This window comes from Sceloporus undulatus, chromosome 6 (assembly GCF_019175285.1).
Source record: "Sceloporus undulatus isolate JIND9_A2432 ecotype Alabama chromosome 6, SceUnd_v1.1, whole genome shotgun sequence".
Classification (NCBI taxonomy): domain Eukaryota; kingdom Metazoa; phylum Chordata; class Lepidosauria; order Squamata; family Phrynosomatidae; genus Sceloporus; species Sceloporus undulatus.
Window position 1 is genome coordinate 117,133,169 of NC_056527.1, and position 22,486 is coordinate 117,155,654.

At 42.7% G+C, this 22,486-nt stretch overlaps 1 protein-coding gene and 1 long non-coding RNA gene across 4 annotated transcripts; one reads left to right on the forward strand and one right to left on the reverse strand.

Annotated features, from left to right (window-relative positions):
- Positions 1 to 1,265: 1,265 nt before the first annotated feature.
- On the reverse strand, positions 1,266 to 21,974 carry TP53 (tumor protein p53). Of its 3 annotated transcripts, none has more exons than XM_042471249.1 (10): positions 21,824 to 21,974; positions 15,929 to 16,036; positions 14,796 to 15,044; positions 9,790 to 9,976; positions 8,161 to 8,273; positions 7,253 to 7,362; positions 5,975 to 6,096; positions 5,459 to 5,550; positions 4,819 to 4,943; positions 1,266 to 2,812 (listed from the first exon to the last, which is right to left on the reverse strand). In XM_042471249.1, exons 2-10 carry the CDS (start codon positions 16,016 to 16,018, stop codon positions 2,722 to 2,724), a joined length of 1,179 nt encoding a protein of 392 aa, XP_042327183.1. In that variant the 5' UTR covers positions 16,019 to 16,036; positions 21,824 to 21,974; the 3' UTR covers positions 1,266 to 2,721. The 3 variants fall into 3 exon arrangements, with proteins under 3 accessions (XP_042327183.1, XP_042327184.1, XP_042327185.1); XM_042471250.1 differs by lacking the exon at positions 21,824 to 21,974 and adding an exon at positions 18,573 to 18,742; XM_042471251.1 differs by lacking the exons at positions 14,796 to 15,044; positions 15,929 to 16,036; positions 21,824 to 21,974 and adding an exon at positions 10,583 to 10,693.
- On the forward strand, positions 10,891 to 17,596 carry LOC121932560. The gene is made up of 3 exons (XR_006104379.1): positions 10,891 to 11,026; positions 12,480 to 12,609; positions 17,333 to 17,596. It is a non-coding gene; the product is annotated as an uncharacterized LOC121932560 (long non-coding RNA).
- Positions 21,975 to 22,486: the final 512 nt, after the last annotated feature.

Consider the following 22,486-nt stretch of genomic DNA (forward strand, 5'->3'; position numbering starts at 1 on the left):
AATCCATGGATACCAAGGGCAGTCTGTATAAGATGGCTTGGAAAATCCTCGTTTCTGCATCAAATGATATATTCTTGCATTTGAGGATCTTTTATCGTTCCTTCCAAGTTTTAATAAACCGTCCCAGGCGACAGCAAGGTCACAAGAAGGGGATAGAGGAAAGTGCCAGGTCCCTCTGTGCCCATTTTCCTTGGGGAAACTTGGCAGGGCCCAATGCTTGGGGCAGAGGAGAATGAAACTGGGCTCAGTTTGTGCTCCCCCCCCCGCCTTTTCCCACATCGTGACATCACAGCTTGGAGAAATGCTCATTTCTTTATTTATTTGCCTGATGGGTTGGGGGATTTCTTTTGGCACTGGACCTTCATTGCACAAAGGGAGGCATCTCTCCCCACTGCTCAGATCCTTCTCTGATCCCAAAGGAGGTTGGGCTGCAAATAAAATACTCCCCCACGACTTTCATGGCACAGAAAGCAATGTGGCTGAGGGAGGAAGAGAGATGGAGGGCTTTGGCACTTTGCAAAGGCAAGCTGTGTCCTCTTCCATTCAGGCAACCTACATTCCCCATGGCTTCCCCCCCCCCCTCCTTACAATCCTGCATCTCCCATTCATAAGAGTCCTATTTTTGCTCTTGAATGGATGCTGCTAAAAAGCAACCCTGTGGGGCTATTTTCTCCAATGCAACACTGCCTCCTCCTGGTTTGCCTGAGGAATTGCAGCAAGCACGCTCAACTGCAATACAGGCTTAACTCACAACTGCATCCACACTTCAGAATTAATGCACTTTGACACTGCTTTAACTGCCACGGCTCAATACTACTCAATACAATACCTGCCTTGAATCCCAATGTGGGAGAAAGGAGGGATATAAATCCTTCAAATAAAATAAATAAATAAATACTATGCAATCCTGGGATTTGTACTTTTGTGAGATATTTCACTTTCTCTGTCAGAGTGCTCTGTGGCCACAACAAACTACAAATCCCAGGATGCCACAGGATGGAGCCATGACCAGGGTGGCAAGATATCCTTTTCCGGGATGTGTCCGACATTTCAACCTTCTGTTCAACAGAATTCCAAAATGTTCTCTATTCTAAGCATGACCAAAAATAAATCAACTGGACTATAATGCCCAGAATCCTCCTGTAAGCATAGTCTTGAGGATAATGGGAGTTGCAGAGCCCCAAAGTAATTTCCCCAAGCAATGATTCTCCCACATTAAAAGTTCTCACCCACGCCTAGAAATAAAGAGAACTTACCAGAAATGCTGGGGAGAGGAAACGAACTTTATTCAGTATAAAAAAAGGATTGCTACAAAACATAAAAAAGTTGGAAAAGGGAAGGGAAGCTTATTTTAATAAGTGAGCAACTAAGCTGGCAGTGAAAAAGAAGGGAGGCTGACCTAAACTAAAAGCAACTCTCGCTGCGAGAGGAGAGGGGAGCAATTCCTATCGAAACAGGTTTGTTGTGAAACGCTACAAACGTATTTTTAAAAAGAAATGTATTTTTTCCGCAGGGAGGGAAACATCAAAATGGTGATGGAGGAAGAAGAGCTCTCCCTGGGGACCAGCCCTGGAAGAACCCCTCAACTATTTCATCACCTTGCACCTTACTGTTAGTTAGTCCCCACTCAAGTAGACCCCTTGAAATTCATGACATGTACTATTGTCCTGAGTCACCATGAACTAACTGGTTTTATGGTGTCTATTCTAGTTGGGGATCAACCAAGGTGATTCACTGCCATGAAGCATAATGTAGCCTCCATGTTCCAAGGCAGTATACCAGAAAATCCTACTGCCTCCATATCCTGCTTGCAAAGCTTCCTGGAACCGTCTTATGGGTGACTGGCGGAAATCAGGGGCTGGACCCGATCCAAAAGGGACAGAATGAGGTTTGGGGAAACAGCAAGCCAGCCTACCTGCAATTCCTTCCCCAATATACCAGGATGGCCTCCTCCAAATATGTTTGACAGCTTCCCTAATGAGATGGGGGGCAGTTTAGGAAAGATAGCATCACCCCACCCAACAGCAGCTACCAGGGAAGCCTTGGAGGCCACAAAGGTCCAACCCCACCACCCCGAACCATTCGCACAGCAGGAAAATAGCCCAACTGCACTGTGTTCGAATCCTCCCTTTGTTTTGGCAGAGGAAGAAGGAAACATCAAGGGCAGCTACGTTGGATCAGACCAAAAAGGTCTATTCTAGGCCAACTTCCCAACTCCCTATGGTGGTCCGCCATTTCCGTATGCCCCCTGCACCCCGTTCAGTGAAGCTCCAAGCAGGATATGAGGATGAGCCTGATCCTTTCCAGCAACGGAGGCTGCATCTACACTGCAGGATTAATGCAGTCCGACACTTCTTTAACTGCCGTGGCTCACTGCTATGGAATCCTGAGAATTGCAGTTTGGTGAGATATTTAGCCTCCTCTGTGAAGGATACTCTGCTGCCAGAATATACCGCAGATCCCAGGATTCTATGGGATGGAGCCATGGTGGTTAAAAGGGTGTCAAACTGAATTAATTCTGCAGTGCAGATGTAGCCTCAAAATCCAGCGATACTGGAGACCATAAATGAGTTGTGATCAGCAGTCAATTTGTCTTAAACCATTATTTTGGGGACCCCCTGCTCTAATTTTTTTTGTTTTTTTTTTAAAAAAAAGGTTTTAAAAAGAAGGAAGGAAGAAAAAGGCTCAAGTGGCCGAGGAGGGATGGGTGGCTGGGAAACACTAGTCAGAATCCTGGGCCTCGTCCTTCATCTTGAGTCTCTTGGCGCAGAACGAACATGGGGCAGCACCGCGTTTCTGAGCCTTTGGCAAGCTAGAGAGAAAAAGAGAGAAACAGCCATTACTGGGGAATATCTGAGAGCCATCTTATTTATTAATAAATTCGCAGCCCACTTGATATTGTAGTTCAAGACACTACAGCTATGCATCAGGTAACAAAGCCTCTGACAGCTAAGCTCCTTCTTGCAAAGGCTTTGAAAGCCCTGCCTAACCCTCTTCCATCTAGATGGAATGCTTTTTTGCATTGGGAAGCTGGTGAAGGAACATCCGAGAAACAGAACCCTTTGTGTCTGGCTGCAGGAGCATGTCTGCAGTAAACCATGCAATTATGCTTCAATCTGGGGAAGGAAGATCCAAAACACATTGCAGAAATAATCAAGTTTGAGACTGCTTTAACTGCCCTGGCTCAATGCTATGGAATTCTGGGAACTGTAGTTTTGTGAGACATTTTGTCTTCTCTGTCAGAAAGGTTTGGTGCCACAATGAACTACAATTTTCAGGATTCCCTAGCACTGACCCAGGGCAGTTGATGCAGTCTCAAACTGGATTATTTCTGCAGTGTGTTTTGCACCAAAAGGATTCTGATCTAGCCATTCTAGTTGCAGCCTTGTGTGCCGCCCTAAAACAGGCAAAGTAAGCAGCATTTGACTCCAAGAATCCATTACTGAGCACATGTGAACAGCAAAACAGAGACAAAAGTGGAGAGTAGATAAGGGTGCTTCAGTAAGTTATGCCCAGCTTGATAAAAAGCATACATCTATAGGTTTTATACAAGTCTCAAGTCCCAACCTTTACGTCTTAAGCCAAAGTCTTTGCAAGATACTTTCAAGCCATGACTCAAGTCCTTGCAAGATACTTTCAAGACTCAAGTCCTTCAAATCAAGTCTTAAGTCTGGGAGTCAATTTTAACAGTAAAAGAGGTGGTGGTAGGTTATATACATAGAAGAATCCTCCTCCTCCAAGGCCAGCAAGTCAGTAACTAAAAATATGCAAGTCTCAAGTCGAGCCAAGTCAGTGCTTCATTCCTGGCAGAGTTGAGTCCAAGTTAAGTCAATGAAATGACCTGAGCCCAACTGACTCAAGTCTACATCATTGCAAAAAATGGAAATTGTAAGAAAAGTGGAGGCTGATGAAAGATAATCTTTGGATGCATGATGGAAGATTCCTTCAAGTGGTCTCCAGAAGGTTCAAAAGCTATTTCTACTTATGATGCACTTGACTTGGCTGTTTCATTTCACATGTGCACATTGCTTAGTTCTGGATAAAGAGTTTGCTGAAGCACGTCCAACTGCTCTTCTTTTGTGATATAGGAATGTATACCCCTGTTTTTTCCATGTTATTTCTACCTATGGTACCATTTTTCCCGATAACGGAATGCCCAGGAATGCATGTACTTTTGATTTATCTGTGGTGTTTTGATTGTGTTTTAAAACTGTACTGTTTTGTTGTTGTTTTTAAGCCTCTTTTGTGAGCTGCCACAGTGGGTCCAATTTAGGAGAAAAGCCGCATATAAATAAAATAAAAAATAAAACATTGGAGAGAGATTTATGATGTAAGAGCTGTTCCAACAGCTGAATACGTTGCCTGGCAATGGGCTGGAGTCTCCTTCTTTGGAGATTTTTAAACAGAGGCTGGATGGCCATCTGTCAAGAGTGCTTTGACTGTGTATTCCTGCATGGTAAAAGAGGGTCGGGTTGGATGGCCTTTGGGATCCCTTCCACTCTTATGATCCTAGGAATGCATCTACTTTGTTAACTGAGATATACCTGTATTATGAGTCATGTGCAACTCGAGTGAACAAGCCAAGTCGTATCCTCAGCAACACAATAAATCCCCCGTACAAAGTGGTACCATTAAGAGAAACCATTCCCATCTGGCTGGCAACGACTACAGTGGCAGACAGCCATCCATAGTTGCCTTCACCCTTTCCAGCCAAAACTGGCCCCCTCCTAAACTATCTGGGGTCTCGATAAATACGTTGTGGGTGGAGCTTCTGCATTTAGCCCCTCCCCATCAAGAAGGCAGGGTTTATTTGCTCACTCTTTCCGGGACACACGGCTCTCTGGCTCCCCCTGCTGTTCTGGTTCTGCAGGCTGCTTCATTTCTTGAAATTCAAAGGCTTCCAGGATTTTCTTTAAGATCAGGTAGTGTTTCCATTTGCGGATCTGGATGGGAAGAGGAGGCAAAAGGCAGGTGGGAAAGATGACGGCAATTTGCTGATTTGGGAAGGAAGATCCTAGCAAGTCCCAATTTCTCTTGAGAACAGAAACTTGGAAGTATAACTCTGAACTATTTTTACAAGTTCATGCATATGCCAACTGCTCTGATACATATTCTGGGATAATGGACTGATGGAAGTTTAGTAGCCAAATGCTAACTAGGTTAGCCCATAATATGAGTGTTACTTATTTTGCACTACAGTTTCCATAATCCCTAGTTAATATGGCCATGGGGAGCTTAGGAAAACTCATTTGTAGGGACTACAAATTCCAGAACCATGCAAACAAGGGGGATTTTCTGAGTTGCGATCTGAAGCAAAATTGTGAACCCTCATATTTTTTGGAATATTTTCATTCGTTGGATGCTTGAATCCATGGATAAAAAAATCCATGGATACGGAGGGCTGACAGTATTACATTCACCAAGTGTTTCGTCAACAGAACCGACACGGGTGACCCACCTGGAGAGTGTACGGTCCGCTATCGGCATCGTTGTTGCCAACTTCCCCAGAAGATTTCTTCGAGTTTTCAGAACAGTTCTTCTGTGGGACAGCTGGGGAAAAAGAGACACAAAGACATAGGCTGTGAGTGTGAAGCTCTTTTAATATGCCCACCTCCCTCCCTTTTTCCTATACAAGTGAACCCTAGAACTCCAAGGTTCTTCATGGATCACAGCCAAGTCAGAATCTTTGTCACATCTACCCCCAACAACGGCTGCATCCACACTGCAGAAATAATCAGGTTTCACAACCACTTTCACTGCCATGGCTCAATGCTATAAAATTCTGGGAGTTGTAGTTTGTTTCCTGAATTCCGTAGCATTGAGTCATAGCATTGAGTCACGGCAGTTAAAGTAATGTCAAACCAGATTATTTCTGCAGAGTGGATGCAGCCAATGTCTCTCCTTTCGACCTGAACATCCACCTCCATCCCAACCTCAGGAACATCCCAGGTGCCCAATATATTCCCCCATTTACCCTTCTTGGATTTTCCACGTGGCGCAGTAGTTTTCCGGACATTCTCCTCTTCTGTCCTCCGGTCCCGTCCAGGGCAGGCGCAAACCCGGACCTCAAAGCAACGCCGTCCAAGCAGCTCACCTCTATGGAGGGACAGAGAGGGAACAGAAGCATAGCCATTAATGGGTGGGAGGTAGCTAGAAACCTTCAAGCAGTGGGGATCCGTAAGTATTGAAATACACAGAGCTAACCAAAAGGGGAATGATGCTGCATGATCCCAAAACAGGTCATTCCAAGAAAAATAGCTTAATTCTCAATGGTGTGCAGTTAGCAGTGGGTTGCTGAATTCACTCAAAGCTTTGCCCATTCTTGTGTGCTTTCAAGTTGACTCAAACTTACGGTGACACTTATCCCAGAGTTTCTTGGCAAGATTTTTCAGAGGTGGTTTGCCTTTGCTATTTTCCTAAGCTGAAAGAGTGTGACTTGCCTGAACAGGGATGTGAATCCTGGCCTCTTGAAGTTTTAATACAACGCTCGGACCACTACACAACATTGGCTCTAAAGATTTATTCAGATTTTTTCTAAGGCTGGGAGACTTGTGACTTGCCCAAGATCACCCAATGGTTTTCTATGGCTGAGTGCAGATCTGAACCTTGGTCTGCCATAGTCCTAGCCAGGCAACATTTCCAGATGTTACAAAAGCAACTCTTACACCCAAAAGAAACAAATCTTACAGTGCAAATTTGTGTCTCTGTTCTGCCACTGGGAGTCCTGGAAAGCAACAGATGAGAGCCTGATTCTGCAGCACCTTGCTGGTCCTCCTGAGGTCCTTTCACACTAGAGTAAGACCATTTAATACAGATTCATTTACAATGGCTTCACTTATCTGCTAAGAGTTGTGGGTAGCTTATGTTGCCCTGCGTTGTCTTTGTGTTTCTGCGTTATCTCAAGTTAATTTGCTGTATGCTACCCAACTGTTAGTTGTGTTTGCACATACTTCCAGCCCAAGCAAACCTTGAACTGGAGGGCCTAGGGATGCCTAGAGAGAACACTTCGCTGGAGGAGCTAGGAAAGCTTAGAAAGAATACTTCACTAGGCATTTCTAGGTCCTCCAGCATGATACAATGGCCACCTTCTGCCCCAAACAAACCACAAAACTGTGCTGGAACACCTAGGAATGCCTAGAGAGAACACTTCTGCAGGTATTTCTATGTCCTTCAGTATGATTCTGACCAATGTCCTACCCAAGCATACCATATCAAGAAACCTGGGAAGAGGAGCACAAGGAAAACTACTCACTGAGGGGTCTCCAAGGTGATGATAGTCAAGATGGCGCGCCGGTTCATGCCTCCCATGCATGAACTATTGCACATGAAGTTGTACAGGATGGTGGTGTTGTCAGTCCCCACCTGTAAGGCAGTGTTGAGAGAGAGGCACAGTTACTCTCTGATCTTTTGCCCACCTGGTGACCGAAAGGTGAAACCACCAAGAGGCAGAAAGGGAACAGTCAGGAGCAGAACTGGGCAGGAGAGACATTTTTAAAAAATATCTCACAAGGGCTATGCCTACACTGCAGAAATAATGCAGTTTGGCACCAGTTTAACTGTCACAGCTCCATCCTATGGAATGCTGGCATTTTCAGTTTGCTGTGGCACCAAAGCTTTCTCACAGAGAAGCCTAAACAGTTCACAAAACTACAAATCCCAGCATCCCACTGCATGGAGCTGTGGCAGTTTATTTACCTTATTTATTTATGGGATGTATATCTCTGCACTTCTCCCAAAATGGGATTCAAGACAGCTTATAATAATTTAAAAGGATGCCACTACAACATTAATCACAAAAATTAAGAAAGAATTAAACAATACTCGTATTAAAACGTAACAGCTAAAAAACAAAACAGAGTTAAAACGATGTCAATAAAAATAAAAAGAACAGAAGCATTAAAAACAGCACACCTCTCTCACCCACAGTTAAAAAAGGAGTGTCAGGCTGCATTATTTCTTCAGTGCTGATGCAACCAGGGAGACAGGGGAGTGTATTAGTGTTCTCTTACTGGGGAGGATAGAAAGGCATGCAACTTTAAGACAGCCTTCCCCCAAAACCTTCAGATGTGTTGGACTGCAACTCCCTTCGCTCACAGAAAGACAATGAGGCATGGCCAAGGGCTCTCTTTCTCCTCGCTCACCCCATCCCACCCCAATAACCTGTGGTTTCTCGTAAGGCACAGTGACGCTGTGGCGCCTGGTGTTCTGATCAGAGATGTAGTGGGCTTGCTGGTTGGCTTCCACCCGGATCAGGTGCTCAGCGGGAGCAGTGCCTGCCGTGAGACACAAACCAAAGTCAGGGTGGGATGGGGAGACAGAGGAAAGGAGGAGAAACGCTTTAGACCAAATGAGGGAGGCTTTGGATGGCTTGATTTTACTAAGTGTAGTCTCTGAGACTGTACAGAAAGCTCACTTGCTCAGCAGCGATGACTCCCAAACCAATTAACCCAGAGGAAGCTGAGATCTGAAACAGAATCTGCAACCCCAGTACTTCCCTTATCGGGAATTCCAAAATATTAAAACCCAAAACTTATTTTCATGGGTAGCTGAGAGAGTGGCACCTTTGTTTTCTGACTATGTACATAAACCTCACCTTTGGATCATGCACTGGGAGAAAGGGGACATGTGTGTGAGAGACTGTAGTTAAAAAGCAAGTCAACAGCACTTCTCTCAGGTTTGTTTTGGATCCCAAAAAGATGCAGGTAATCACTAGTATACATACAGGTTGAGTCTCCCTTATCCAGAATTCCAAAATCTGAAATACTCCAAAATCCAAAACTACCCAAAAGGGTGGCTGGGATAGTGACACCTTTTGCTTTCGGAGGCTTCAATGTGTGCAAACTCTGTTTCATGCACAAAATTATTAAAAACCTATAAAATTATCTCCAGGCTACGGGTGTAATAAGGTGTATATGAAACATAGATACATTTTGTCTTAGACTTGGGTCCCAACTCCCAAGATCTCTCCTTATGTACATATATGCAAATACAGATATTCTGAAATCCAAAATCCTGGTCCCAAGTATTTTAGATAAGGCAGACTCAGACGGTATTATGTTGCCTGGCTCACTTATCTGAGTCATCTAATGTTAGGGCCTTGTGGGCCTTGTTACGGTTCCTGCTTTTTGCTTCTGGCCCTGTTTTATCTTTATAACCATCCTGTGGAGTACGATAAGATGAGAGATAGTAACTGGGTCAAGATTAGCCTCTTCACCTTCATGGTTAAAGATTAATTTTAAATCCCCATTTGTATATAGAGGGGTGGAGAAGTAGAGAGGTTAGTAACAGGGACACCAAAAGAGAGTGAAGGATCTTAAAATCACAAGCATGGGGGGACCCCAAGGGCCATCTATTCTACTCCTTGCAATGCAGGAATCCACAACCAAATCATCTTTAAACATCTATCATTGATAGCTTCAATGGCATGGTTTTATGCAGCTTGTTAGAAGCCCTGAGCTTCTAATAAGGAAGAGCAGGACATACATTTGATAATGGTTTTAATAATTATTATTATCATCAGTATACAATTGTTACCAATATCTGCATTATTAACCAAGAGGTGCTGGTTACATTTTGCAGATGATACCTTGCTCTACATTTCTGTTTCAACAAGATGTCAAGAGAAACCTTGAAACCATGTTTGGCGACACTTGTGGCCAAGATGTGAATCAAGAAGCTGAGATGGCTATCCAGAGTAAGTGAATCTGACCCACAGCATTCTCAAAATTCCCATTCCTTCCTATCTCTGCCCTCCAAAAGCTATACATCCCCTGCCATCAATTTACTCACCATCGTTGTACTCTTGGGATCGCTCGTGGTGAGGGCAGCGTTTCACCACCTCGGCCACGTGCTCGGACTTCTTGTAGACAGCCATGGCACGGATGATGGAGCCGTGGGGTGGGAGGCTGGTCACTTTGATATGGACTGGACACGTTTTAGCAAGCTGGCAGAACAGCTTGTTCAGTTCCGGCGAGTACTACATTTGGGGACAGGAGAGGAGCAAGAAATAAAAAGGAGAGGATTAACGTTCCCAATGACATATTCCATGTGTCCCAACTTGAATTTAGCTGAAGCCATACTCTGCCACCTGAATAATTTGAATGTGGCGTGCCTACTTTTATTTTTAAAATTCTAACCCCCATTAGATCCAGCAGCTATGATGCTTCCCTTCCCAAACCTGGAATCCTATCTTCTTGCTAGTCAACCCAGGAACTTAAGAGAAGGCACAGACCCTCCACAAGGATTTCTAGCACACACTACCACCCCAATAACGGACCTCCCTCTCCCTCGGCCAGTGCCCCTATCTATGCAAAGGGGGCACTCTGTCTGCTAGCCCTTCACTTTAACATTTCATCCTCTCCTTGGAAGGGAGAAGCCGTTCAGAGAGACCTGAAATTCTCTATTTAAAACTATTTAAAACCAAACTCAGAAGAGTGACTCAGAAGACTGCAACACCCAGAATCGTCTAACTGGGGAAATTCTAGGAATGCTTGTCCAAAGGTCACTTTTCCAAACTCATACTGGAAAATGTTGTCTGCCTTTCGTAAAACCCCGCCACTGCCCCACTGGTGACAGCACTAACCTTTTCTGCCATCTTTGCAAGAGCAAAAGATTTAATTCTGGGAAAACAGGAGGTCTCCAATAGGGCCGGCTGCACCCCTTATACCCCTCTACTCCCAACTGCAGCAAAGACGGGCAACACAGCCGCAGGAGTGGGGCTAAAATTCACAACAACGGGACAACGGCAGCATGTTCAGACTTGTCCTAAGTTTCTCCAAAGAGGTAAGACGTATGTTTCAGGATGGATGGAAGGAGGGGGGTATTAAGTTTCAAACCAGATCCCCTCCTCTTTATCTCCAGCAGCAACCTTGAATCTGTGAGCACTTAATGAAAGAGAAGATCGGGAGACAAAGTCTGGGGAGAGCCAAAATACATATTCAACCGAAACAGCTGGCAGCATGCGCAAATGCCAAAGCAAGGCTGGGCGACGCACAGAAGGGGCAGCCATTAATGGACAGCGGTTAGGGTAAGTTGGCAGAGGTTATTTCCAAAAGAGGGATTTGAAGGAAAGCTCTCCAGAATTTTTTTTTTTTTGGGGGGGGGGGGGGTGGGGACAGATTAAAGACCACAAGTTATGGAGGCCAAAGACAGGTTGAGCCTCCCTTATCTAAAATGCTTGGAACCAGCAGTGCTTTGTATTTTTTTAGATTTTGGAATACCTGTATTTTGCATATGCATATACAATCTGACCCCTGTATCTGTGAAATCAGCAAATGCGGTTTCACTTATGCGCATCAGGGAGATCTCTCTAGGCATCTGGAAGTCCTCCAGAGCAACTCTATGGTCAATTTGCAGCAGTAATATAGCATTTCCTATTAACTATGTTAAATCTGGGTATATATCCTCTGTGGATACAGGGGTCGGAATGTACTTAGTGAATGAGGGATGGGGGAAAGGGGGCTGAGTCACAGGTCTAGTGTCTGTGGAGTTTTTTCTCTCAAGGATCCCTTGCTTCAACATTGTCAGAAATTTGATTTGGAAAACAGAAACAGGAGTCCCCCCCCCTTTCCTTCCTTCATCTAATTTCTGACAGTGGCCGAACAAGGGCTCCTTAAGAAAAAACTCAGCAGACACTGGTCATGTAACTAACCCTCTTTCCGTGAAAGTGGAAGCAAGCAGCTTGCAGCAAAAGTTCTAGATTATTGTGGTTTTCAGTTTTCCAGATAAGGAAGGCTCAACTTGTAGAAGGAAGGAACCATAGGGCAAGTCTACATGTGTATCATGCAAATTGTCAAGGATTTTCACACATTCACATCAACACTCAATTGTCTTCATTCTCCGGTGTGAATCTGCATGTATTCACCCCCTCTTTGCTGAAAATGGGCCACCATGCAAATCCATGCAAAGAAGACAGCTGGAAGCACATTTGCTAATGTGCATTCTTGGGGACACTTGAGTAAAACCCAACAATTGGTTTCCACTGGAATTATGGAGTATTTCGTCCACCCCTGAAAAAAGTCCAGATTCTTCCAAACTGTCTGTGGCCAGATTGCAGTTGATCGGAATAGAATAAGGAGCATTTGAATCATGTAGACAAGCCCATGGAGTTGGAACCCCCTGCCCAATGCAGGATCTCCAGCAAAAACATCCCCAGCAGGTAACTGGATTAAAGAAAAAGATCCCATCCCCTCTCTAGAGAACTTATCCCATTGCTGAACTGCAAAGCTCCTTCTAAGGTTCAATCAAAATCTACCCTCCTGTAACTTACCTACGTGGTCCTACCTTGTGGGGCAGCACAGAACTAACCTATCTGGGGCAGCCCTTTGGGTGTTCAAAGAGGGCCACCATGTTCTCTTCACCAGGCTGAACATGTCCAGCTCCCTCAACCTCTCTTCATAATTTTTGTGCTGAACATTTGAGAGAATCGGGCATGTTCCACCTGATGAAGAGATGCTCCCTCATCCATGTCTAATTCTAAGGAGGAGACTGTGGAAGGTACGAAGGCCATGGCATAAGCCGACATGCAGGGAAGAAGAGACACCTCTCCATCCGAAGCTCTCCGAACACTGAAAAAGAATGATGTCCCTTTCAACTACTTCGGGAACGCAGGTACGGCTGCTTTAGCCCAGCCACTAAAAAGGCAAGAGCCAAAAATCAAGGAAAGTTGCCAGTCCATTTCTTCCCATTTATTTAATATCCACCATATCCAAAATAGCTAACACACACACACACCCTGTGATCCATAGGGCTACCCATACGCAGCAGGGCTTTCTAGGTGGTGACTCCCTGGAAATCTCTTCCATTACAGATCCCATTATTTCTTCCACCCACCATCAATTAAACTTTCAGGTGATAGTTAAGAAGGTGCATCCTCTGTACAGGTTGTGTATCCCTTATCTGTAAATCCAAAATAGTCCAAAAGTCCAAAATTGTCCAACTGAGTGGCTAAAACAATGTCACATTTGCTTTCTGATGCTCCAATGTTTACAAACTTTGTTTCATACACAAAATTATTAAAAAGTTTGTGTATTGTGAATGAATACTGTGTATGAAATGACCTTTAGTCTAGGTATTCTCCAAATTTAAAATTTCATGTTTAGACTTTGGTCCCATCTACAAGACGTCTCATTATGTATAGGCAAATACAGCTGGCCCTCCACATTTGCCGTTTTGATTAATATGTTCTCTCTAGGAATCTCTGGCGCAACTCTGCCAAACATTAACCATAAAGTTGTGCTCGGGAACCTAGATGTTCCTAAAGAAAACACTTCTCTGGGCATTTGTAGGTCCTCCAGCATGATTCCATGATCAACGCCTGGCAGATGTTGGACTACAGAATTGTATTGGAGGACCTGGCGCTTCCTAAAGAAGTGTTCCGTTAGGTAAAAAGAACAGTGTTCTTTTATTTGCGGGTTTTCCACATTCACGGGGGTAACTCACCCCTAACCCTAGCGAATGTGAAGGGACCACTGTATTTCAAAATCCAAACCACTTCTGGTCCCAGACATTTCGGATAAAGGAGACTGAACCTGTAATCACTTTAATTTCTAAGCCGTGTTGGCACCCAGAGGGGCAGGATATTAAATAACTAACCAATCCTCTGTGCCACATCCATCCAAAGTAGGGCATATTTACTATCCCTTTCTGATAAGGAAAGGGTCTGGACCCCACATTAGCCCCTTCTTATTTGCCAGATTAAAATAAAAACACCAACAATTACAATTTGACACATACCCAGTAGAGATCCTATCACACATCAATGTCTGGAATTAGAGACGTCAGGTAGTCGTAATTGCTTAAACTGGCCTAGAAATCGTGTAGCCCTCGAGATGTTGTTGAACTACAACTCACAGCAAACACTTTCTGAATAAATAAATAATTGATCCTGAATAAATAAATAAATGATCAATCCTCTTTATGGGGGGACCCCATATCATGCTTGGTGGGTTTAGCCGGGCTTAGAGACTCCTTCTCCCCAAATATGGGTCCATTTTGATATAACTTTAATTCATTAATTTATGTCTTTTCTCTCAATGTGAGAGCCAAGGCCAAAGAAATATTATTACAACAGAAGTTAAAACAAAATCTGGAAAACCCACTGAAATTGTATATTTTTGTCCAAAGCAGCGCTTAAGTTTAGTGAGTCCTTGCCTGAAATCTCAAGTGGAACAGTCCAAACCCTGTTTGTCCCCCCACTTTTTTTAAAAAAGAAAAGCGTAGCATCCCCTTTGTAAGAAATATCACTTAAATCTAGTTTATAAAACAAGAGACTGCATGTACATCTGCACTGCAGAAATAATGCCGTTTGACACCACTTTAAGTGCCATGGCTCCATCCTACAGAACACTGGGATTTGTAGTTTGTTGAGGCTCCAGGCCTCTTTGGCAGAGAAGGCAAAAGGCAGGATGGTGCAACAGCACTGAAAGTGGTGTCAAACAACATTATTTCTATAGTGTAGATACAGTTCAACCCTACTTTAATGGCCATGGCTCTATCCTACAGAATCCTGGGATTTGTAGTTTTGTGAGGCCCCAGCTCTCTTTGCCAGAGAATGCTGAAGACCTTGCACAACTAAAAATCCCAGGATTCCATAGGATGGCATGACAGCACTTACAAGTGGTGTCGAATGGCATTATTTCTACAAACACAACAGTCCCCTCCCAAGCACAATGCTCCCCAGCAAGGGACAAAAAAACGCTTGCACGGCGGGGGAGGAATGTTCAAGCATTCCCGTAATTCCTTAATGAGAGGAAGTCCCTCCCCCTCCATGCCTCCCCACCCCAAAAATGCCGTACGGTGCAGGTGACGGACTTGGCGGTCCCCGACTGCTCAAAAGCCAGCTCAAAACCGTGGTCGCCAATGTAATCTTCGGTGGAAGGGACAATAGACGCAGTGACGGAGACCGCTGACACCGGCACGGGGCAGTTATATCCGCCTCCTCCTCCTCCTCCTGTCCGGGGACTGGTCCCTGCCTCTTGGAAGTCCAGGGGGCCCATGGGGTCTGCCAGGTCCATATCCAGAACTCTAGACATCGAGCTTTCATTCTGGGTAGAAACACAAAACAATTACAACATACTGGTTGAGTCGCTCTGGCCCAAAATCCCAATATCTGAAAATATTGGAGCTACAACAGAAATAGACTGCATCCGCACTGCAGAAATAGTCCAGTTTGGCACCACTTCGATGCTATGGAATTCTGGGATTTGCAGTTTGGTGAGACATTTTAGTCTTCTCTGTTAGAGAGCACTGGTACCACAACAAGCCACAGTTCCCAAAATTCCACACACAGAGCCATGGCAGTTAAAGCTGTGTCAAACTGGGTTATTTCTGCAGTGCAGACAGGGCTGCACCCTGCTTAATTATATTTTTGAGCATTTTGGACCCCACGCTGGGGGTATCTGGCTGCCACAAAACAGCCCTGGGGGCCACATGTAGCCCATACATTACACTTCACCACAAAGTTACTCCTTGGTCGTGGCCACATTGCAGAAATAAGGCAGTCTGACACCGCTTTAACTGCCATGGCTCCATCCTATGGAATCTTGGAATCTGTTGTGGCGCTAGAACTCTCTGTGAGAGAAAGCTAAATAGCTCACAAAACTATAAATCCCAGGTTTCCACAGCATTGAGCCACGGCAGTCAAAGCGGTGTGAAACAGGATTATTTCTGCAGTGTGGATGCAGCCCTACGGTCCCCATAAAAAAAGAATGGATATTGCAGAGTGTGAAGGGACACAAATGTCCACCCCACCCTGGAAGAAATTAGCGACTGATGGACACAACAGTGGCTGGTTGGGTTTTTTGGGTGACTTGTTATTTCATCCCCCTTGGCCTGCAGCCCACCACAAGATCCCTGTGTCTTCCTTCGCACCCACCCACCTACGCACCCATCATCCCCTGCTCAGTAAGAAGCCATCAGAAACTGTTACCTCCATGCCGTTCCACCAAGACCAGAACGTGTTCTGGCTGAGCGGGGGGCTTAGTGTGGCATCAAGATCCAGGTCTTCCTCTTGGTCCATGGCCAGGATCTAAAAAACCTAGGAAGATGGGAAACCAAAAATGTTAGGGACCTCTCCATTCCTTGAAAACATTGCATTTGCTTTGTGAAACATTCATCTTGGAAACTTGCAAACAGGACGGATCCAGGTAGCTGTGCCATTTCCTCAGTGGGTCTTTGTTATCCGCTGGGTTTGGTTCCAGGACCCCCCCCATGGATACCAAAATCCATGGATGCTCAGGTCCCATTAAATACAATGGCATAGCAAAATGGTGACCCTTGTATAAAATGGAAAATCAAGGTCTGCTATTTGGAATTTATACACACACATATATATTTTAATATTTTCAAGCCGCGGGTGACTGAATCCATGAAAACAAAATCTGTGGTTAAAGAGGGCCAACTGCACCACTATATAGACACCTCTCATGTCCGTGGATTTTTTTAATCCACGGATGCAACTATCCCCAGCTTGAAAATATTCCAAATATATATATATATATATAAATTCCAAAGAGCAAACCTTGATTTTGTTATTTTATATAAAGAGCACCATTTCATGACACCCATTGTATTTAACAGAACTGGAGCATTCACAGATTTTGGTATCCACAGGGGTCCTGTAACCAAACCCCAGCGGATACCAAGGGCCCATTGTAGTAGTATTAATCTTAATAATAATACCCCATTGTGTATAATGGGATTTTGGCATCCACAGGGGATCCTGGAACCAACCCTCAGCACTGTAATAATAATAATAATAATAATACAACCCATTGTATATAATGGGACTTGAGCATCCACAGATTCTCGTATCCGTGGGGGGTCCTGAAACTGGACTCCAGCAGATACCAAGGGTCATAGTAACATGATGCCCCTTATATAAGATGGCAAAATGAAGGTTGGTCTTTTGGAACTTATTCATACATACATAAATATATCTTTGGAATATTTTCAAGCTGTGGATGGTTGATCTGTGGATAAAAAATCTCTGGATATGGAAGGCTGACTGTATTATTATTATTATTATTATTATTATTATTATTATTATTATTACAGTACTATTATTACTGTGGGCCCTTGGTATCCACTGGGATTTTAGTCCATGACCCCCCATGTCCAAATCCAAGGATGCTCAAGTTCCATTAATTACAATTATTATTATTATTATTATTATTAGCCCTTGGTATCTGCTGGGGTTTGGTTCCAGGACCCCCTGTAGATTCCAAAATCCATGGATGCTCAAGTCCCATTATATACAATGGCATAGTGAAATGTTGTCCCTTTTATAAAATAGCAAAATCAAGGCTTGCTTTTTGCAATTTATATCTTTAAGGATGCTTGGATCCGTGGACAGAGAGGGCCGACTGTACCTCCTTCAAGCCCCGAATGGGGAGCATTTGGATGAAAACCACAACCTGAGTCACCAGACCCATCTGCTGCAAAAAAAAGCTTTAGAAATCTGTGTTTCCTTTTCTTTTGCAACTCCTACTAAGTCCCCACCCCATATGTTCGGATCTTGTTTCTTCCTCTGTTTTGCATTGTGCAGAAATGTGGCAGTGTGTATTTTGTGTGCCGGTGTGACATTACAGTGGCCAAAACAGTGATGTTTATCACACTATGCTCTTAAAGAGGTACTATTCCAGTGTGACTCCTCTAGCTGCCTCCTGTTGCATGCTGGGATTGGCAGTTTTAAGGAGGGGTATTTAGAATTCTCAGGCAGAGAAGTTCAGCTCCTTAAAACTGCCAATCCCAGCATGCAACAGGAGGCAGCTAGAGGAGTCACACTGGAATAGTACCTCTTTAAGAGCTCGTCTGATAAACACGTGTCTCATGTTGAACCTGTCAAGATTGAGATATATTGCAAAAAACCAAACCTTGGTTTGTGCCATTTTATAGAAGGGACACCATTTTGTGATGCCGTCGTAGATAACTGCGCTTGAACATCCCATGGATTTTGGTATCTAAAGATTGGTTTCCAAATTCAAAGTGATCCGGATGGATTCTGGATTGAAAGAAGTCGTAATGCAATCCTCTTCTGCTTTGCTCAGACGTCTTAAGCCTTCTTGGGATTTATATCTTTTTGAAGAGTTTCGTATTCCAAATTTATATCTTTGGGCCAAAACACACTGCAGAAATAACCCAGTTTGAGAGCCCTTTGGCTCTCAATGCTCGGAAATCCTGGGAATTGTATTTTATTGTAGCATCAAAGATAGAGAACTAAATGTCGCACAAAACCACGGTTTCCAAAATTCCTGGCATTGAGCCAGGAGAGTTAAAGCGCTCTCAAACTGGATTATTTCTGCAGTGTCTTTTGGACCTTTCTGGGATATTTGCAAGCCATGGATGGTTGAATCCATGGAAAAAGAGTTGATGGATATAAAGGGCTGACTGTCCTGGGATCTCAAGATATTTAGATAGGAGAATGAACAGACTTTTTAAAAGCTTCTTTTATGCTATCTTATTAATTTTTTTTTACTAATACTAATATGATCATTGCACAGAAAGACAGCGACAAGATGGAAAGTGAAACAGAAATTAGGAAAGCTAAATTTGGGCACTTCCCATTTGCTTACGTTAGGAAACCGAAACAGCCAACTTTCTTCTTTCTTGTGGTTTATTCCAGCGCATGGTGTTTGGAGACAGCATTGCCCCTTCAAGTTTGCTAAAAGGTGCATTGGTATTTTTGCTCAACGCACACATAGGAACTGTTTTTAGAGAACTAATAGGAATGGGTTAAGTTCAATATTAGTGTTTTATCAACTGTATTTGTATTATTGTATTATTTTATTGATGTAATCCCACCTCAATCCTTAGGGGAGGTGGGAAATATAAATAAACTTTATTATTATTATTATTATTATTATTATTATTATATTATCTCTGTGCTGTGATAAGACTCAGGCTATACTGAACAAATAAAAGCAGCTGAAAACAGATAATAATAACAACAACAACAATAATACAGTATATCTTATTTTTATTTTAACTGGTGCTGTTTATCTGCTAATTGTTGTTGTCACTGATCCATGAGGAGAGGTGGGTAAAATAATAATAATAAAATAATAATAATAATTATTATTATTATTGCACACAACTGCAAAACATTCGACCCGAGACCTTTAAAAATCACTCTCACATCCTCAGCTAAATTATTGTGACCTCTACATTTAAAGATGAGGTTGCAACACTTTTTTATTTCCCTCTAAAAACAAACTCTATAGCAATTTAAAAAAATCTAAGCAGTTTATCAGTTCAGGGGAAAAATAAATGAAAATTAAAGCCTGCAATTCCCAGGCACTTTCTCTCTCTCTCTCTCTCTCTCTTTTTGCTAACTCTGCAAGGTAAGGACATACAATTTTTATTATACATACTGAATATTAAAATATTAACAAATTAATAGTATTATATTAATATATTATATTATATTATAGGAAGTCTGCAGTTCCCAGGCCCTTTTTTTGGTAACTGTGCAATGGGCCACACCATTGTGTGTGTGTGTGTGCATGCAAGGTAAGGCCATACCATATTTTATTGTACTGTATACAGTCGCCTTGCACAGTTACCCAAAAAAGTGCCTGGAATTGCAAACTTACTACAGTACTATTATTTTTTAAAATATTTAAATATAAATATTATTTCCACGTTATTTTGGAAGCATGCAAGATGTGACTTCCTGGAAGCAATGCAGGCCCTGAGCCGGAAGCAAGGCTCCAGACAGGAGGAATTCAACAGGGAAAGGCCTAAGGATCCCTTTGCACTCCCTCCCTCCTTCAAAAACGTAGTGAAAACGTTTGCTTTGCAGCCCCAGGGCAAAGGGGAGGCAGTGGGCCATACCATTCCGCAATGGAGGGGGGACAGGTATGTATTGGAGAATCCAGCCAAACTTCTAAGCCCCAAACCTGTCTCTACACCTTCAAATATGTATGTACACTGTATTAATTCCCCCCCCCCCAAGTATCTGATGCTTCCACAACAGCCAAAAGCTCATAAACTGTGCCCTTATCCCCGCCTCCCCTCTCCTCCCCTGCAATGGTTTCTTCCTCCATTGGAGTCAATGGCCGGGCGGAGCGTACCATTGTGAAAAGGAGGGGGTTCTTCCAAAGCCAGAGTCCCCTCCATAAACAAGGGTCCATTCCCACGGCCCTGTTAACCCTTCCTTGCCTGGAGCTTTTGAAGTAAGAAGAGGTTCCAAATAAGGCAGAGGCCCAGCAATGCCATTCCAAAAATGCACCACCAAAAAGCAAGTGTAGCAAAGCTAGTGACCTGAAAATGATAATATTGACAATAATAAAGATGTAAGATGGTTTTAAAGTGGTTTTTATATCTTTGTTTTAAAGCTGGATTCTGTTTTTTAAACAAATGATCAGCTTCAATGCTGGACTCTGCAATTTAATTCTATTTTAATGGTCACTTTTGCAAGTTCTTAATGGTAAGGTGCTTTTTAAACTGTAAGCTGCCTTTTGGGGGGGCACAAATCAAAATAATAATAATTTTATAATATTTATTATATTTTTATAATATTTATTTTTTATTTGTGACCTGCCATGTTTTATTATTTACTGTGAATAAGTATTAATGTGTATTATGTACAATTATTCTTATTGAATATACGCCACAGGCTTATTTTATTCTATTTTTAACTGATTGTATGTAAATTGACAACACTCTATAAATAAAACTTAATAATAACAATAGATAGATAGGACAATACAATGCATGCAGTAACCATTCACACAAAATAGCATATTTTAATGCTTTTATATTGTTGCCATTTTAACGATGTCTCTTAAATTGTGTGGTTTTTAATTTTTTATTGAAAGGTTTCTTATTATACATTTTAGGTGCAATAAACAAGTTGCATCTAGTCCACAAATCTCTGCTTCCTTCGCCTGATCTAAATTATGAGTTATTTTAACAGCGTATTAATTAATTGCTATCAATTTGTTATTACACAAATTACTTGTTATTAATTGCTGATTTAGTGAGAGCCCTTCTTTTTAATGGTTTTCTTCTTCTATGACTGAAAGGTGAGACAAGATTCCAGAGGCTTATCGCCTTCTCTGCTTAATATTGTATGTAGAATATTGTATCTATTCCTTCAGTATTTTCTGCTGCTTTAAGTCACTTTGAGATCTTGACCTTTGTCACTTAACATATTTTTGTCCTTTTGTTTTTTATTTAATTGTTTAAATATATATAATTTGTGTGTGTGTCTGTGTGTGTACATATGTATGTATGTATATATTTGGTCTTGCAGTGATACCAAATAATTGAGGGAGGGTTGTTTGTGTGTTAAGACGACGACTCTATAGAGACCTGGGTTCGAATCCTGGCTCAGCCATGAAGCTCTTGGGGCACAAGTCACACTATCTCAGCCTCAGAGGCAAAACAAACAAACAAACAATCCCTCTGAACCAATCTTGCAACAACAACAACAGCCACAACAACAACAACAGGGTCTCCCTAAGTCGGAAAAGGAGGGACACCAAAGGGCAGGCGAACGATGTCTCCCCCAGGCCCAGGATCAGGGCCTTTCTTCCTCCTTCCTCTTGGTGCAAAAAAGAGCCAGAGGAGAAGACCTGCTCCAACGTTCCAGGGATGGAATGCCGGGGCCCCCAACGTTCCACCCTCCGAACCTTGGCGCCCCAGCGTTCGATCCTGCCCCCCCCCCCTTGCCTTGGATTCTCTTTAATAATCAATGGGGAATCCAGGGTGACTCATCAGCAGCAGCGGAGGAGGAGGAGGAGGAAGAGAACCCCACACCAGCCACCAGCCCTCCCTGACTCATTCCCTCCTGAGATGCATGGCCCCCTTTTTTCCCTACCAGCCCCGAAGAGAAAGGCAGCCTCCGCGCAGCGCTCTTCCTTCTCTGCGGCAGAATGAAGCCCCAAAGCAGCGGCAAAACGTCTCTCCCAGCAGCAGCAAAAGCAAAACCTCGTGTCGGGGAATCCCCGGGCTCCAACTCTCGTCTCTCGCGGACTCTCGCGACAAGAAGCCGCCGCCGCCATTTTGGGCCAGGGCAGGGGACTACTGGCAAAGCTTGCTATTGTACCATCCTCGTTATTAATGCCTGTTCCTATTTTATATGATTTATGTATTTCTCTATTTATTTATGGTATTTATACCCCGCCCTTCGGCCCTAAAGGCTATCAGAGAGGCTTACAATTATTATTTATAATTATTGTTGTTTTATATTATTATTATTATTATTATTATTATTATTATTATTATATTTTATTGTCATATTTTTATTTTATTTTATATGATTATTATATTATATCATTACTTTATTATTTGATATTATTATTATTTTGTTTTATTATCATATTATTATTTTATATTATTATATTATTACTTTGTTATTTTATATTATTATTATTTTATTTTATATTATTATCATATATTATGTTATTACTTTATTCTTTTATATTATTATTATTTTGTTTTATTATATTGTTATTATTATTTTATATTATTATTTTATTAT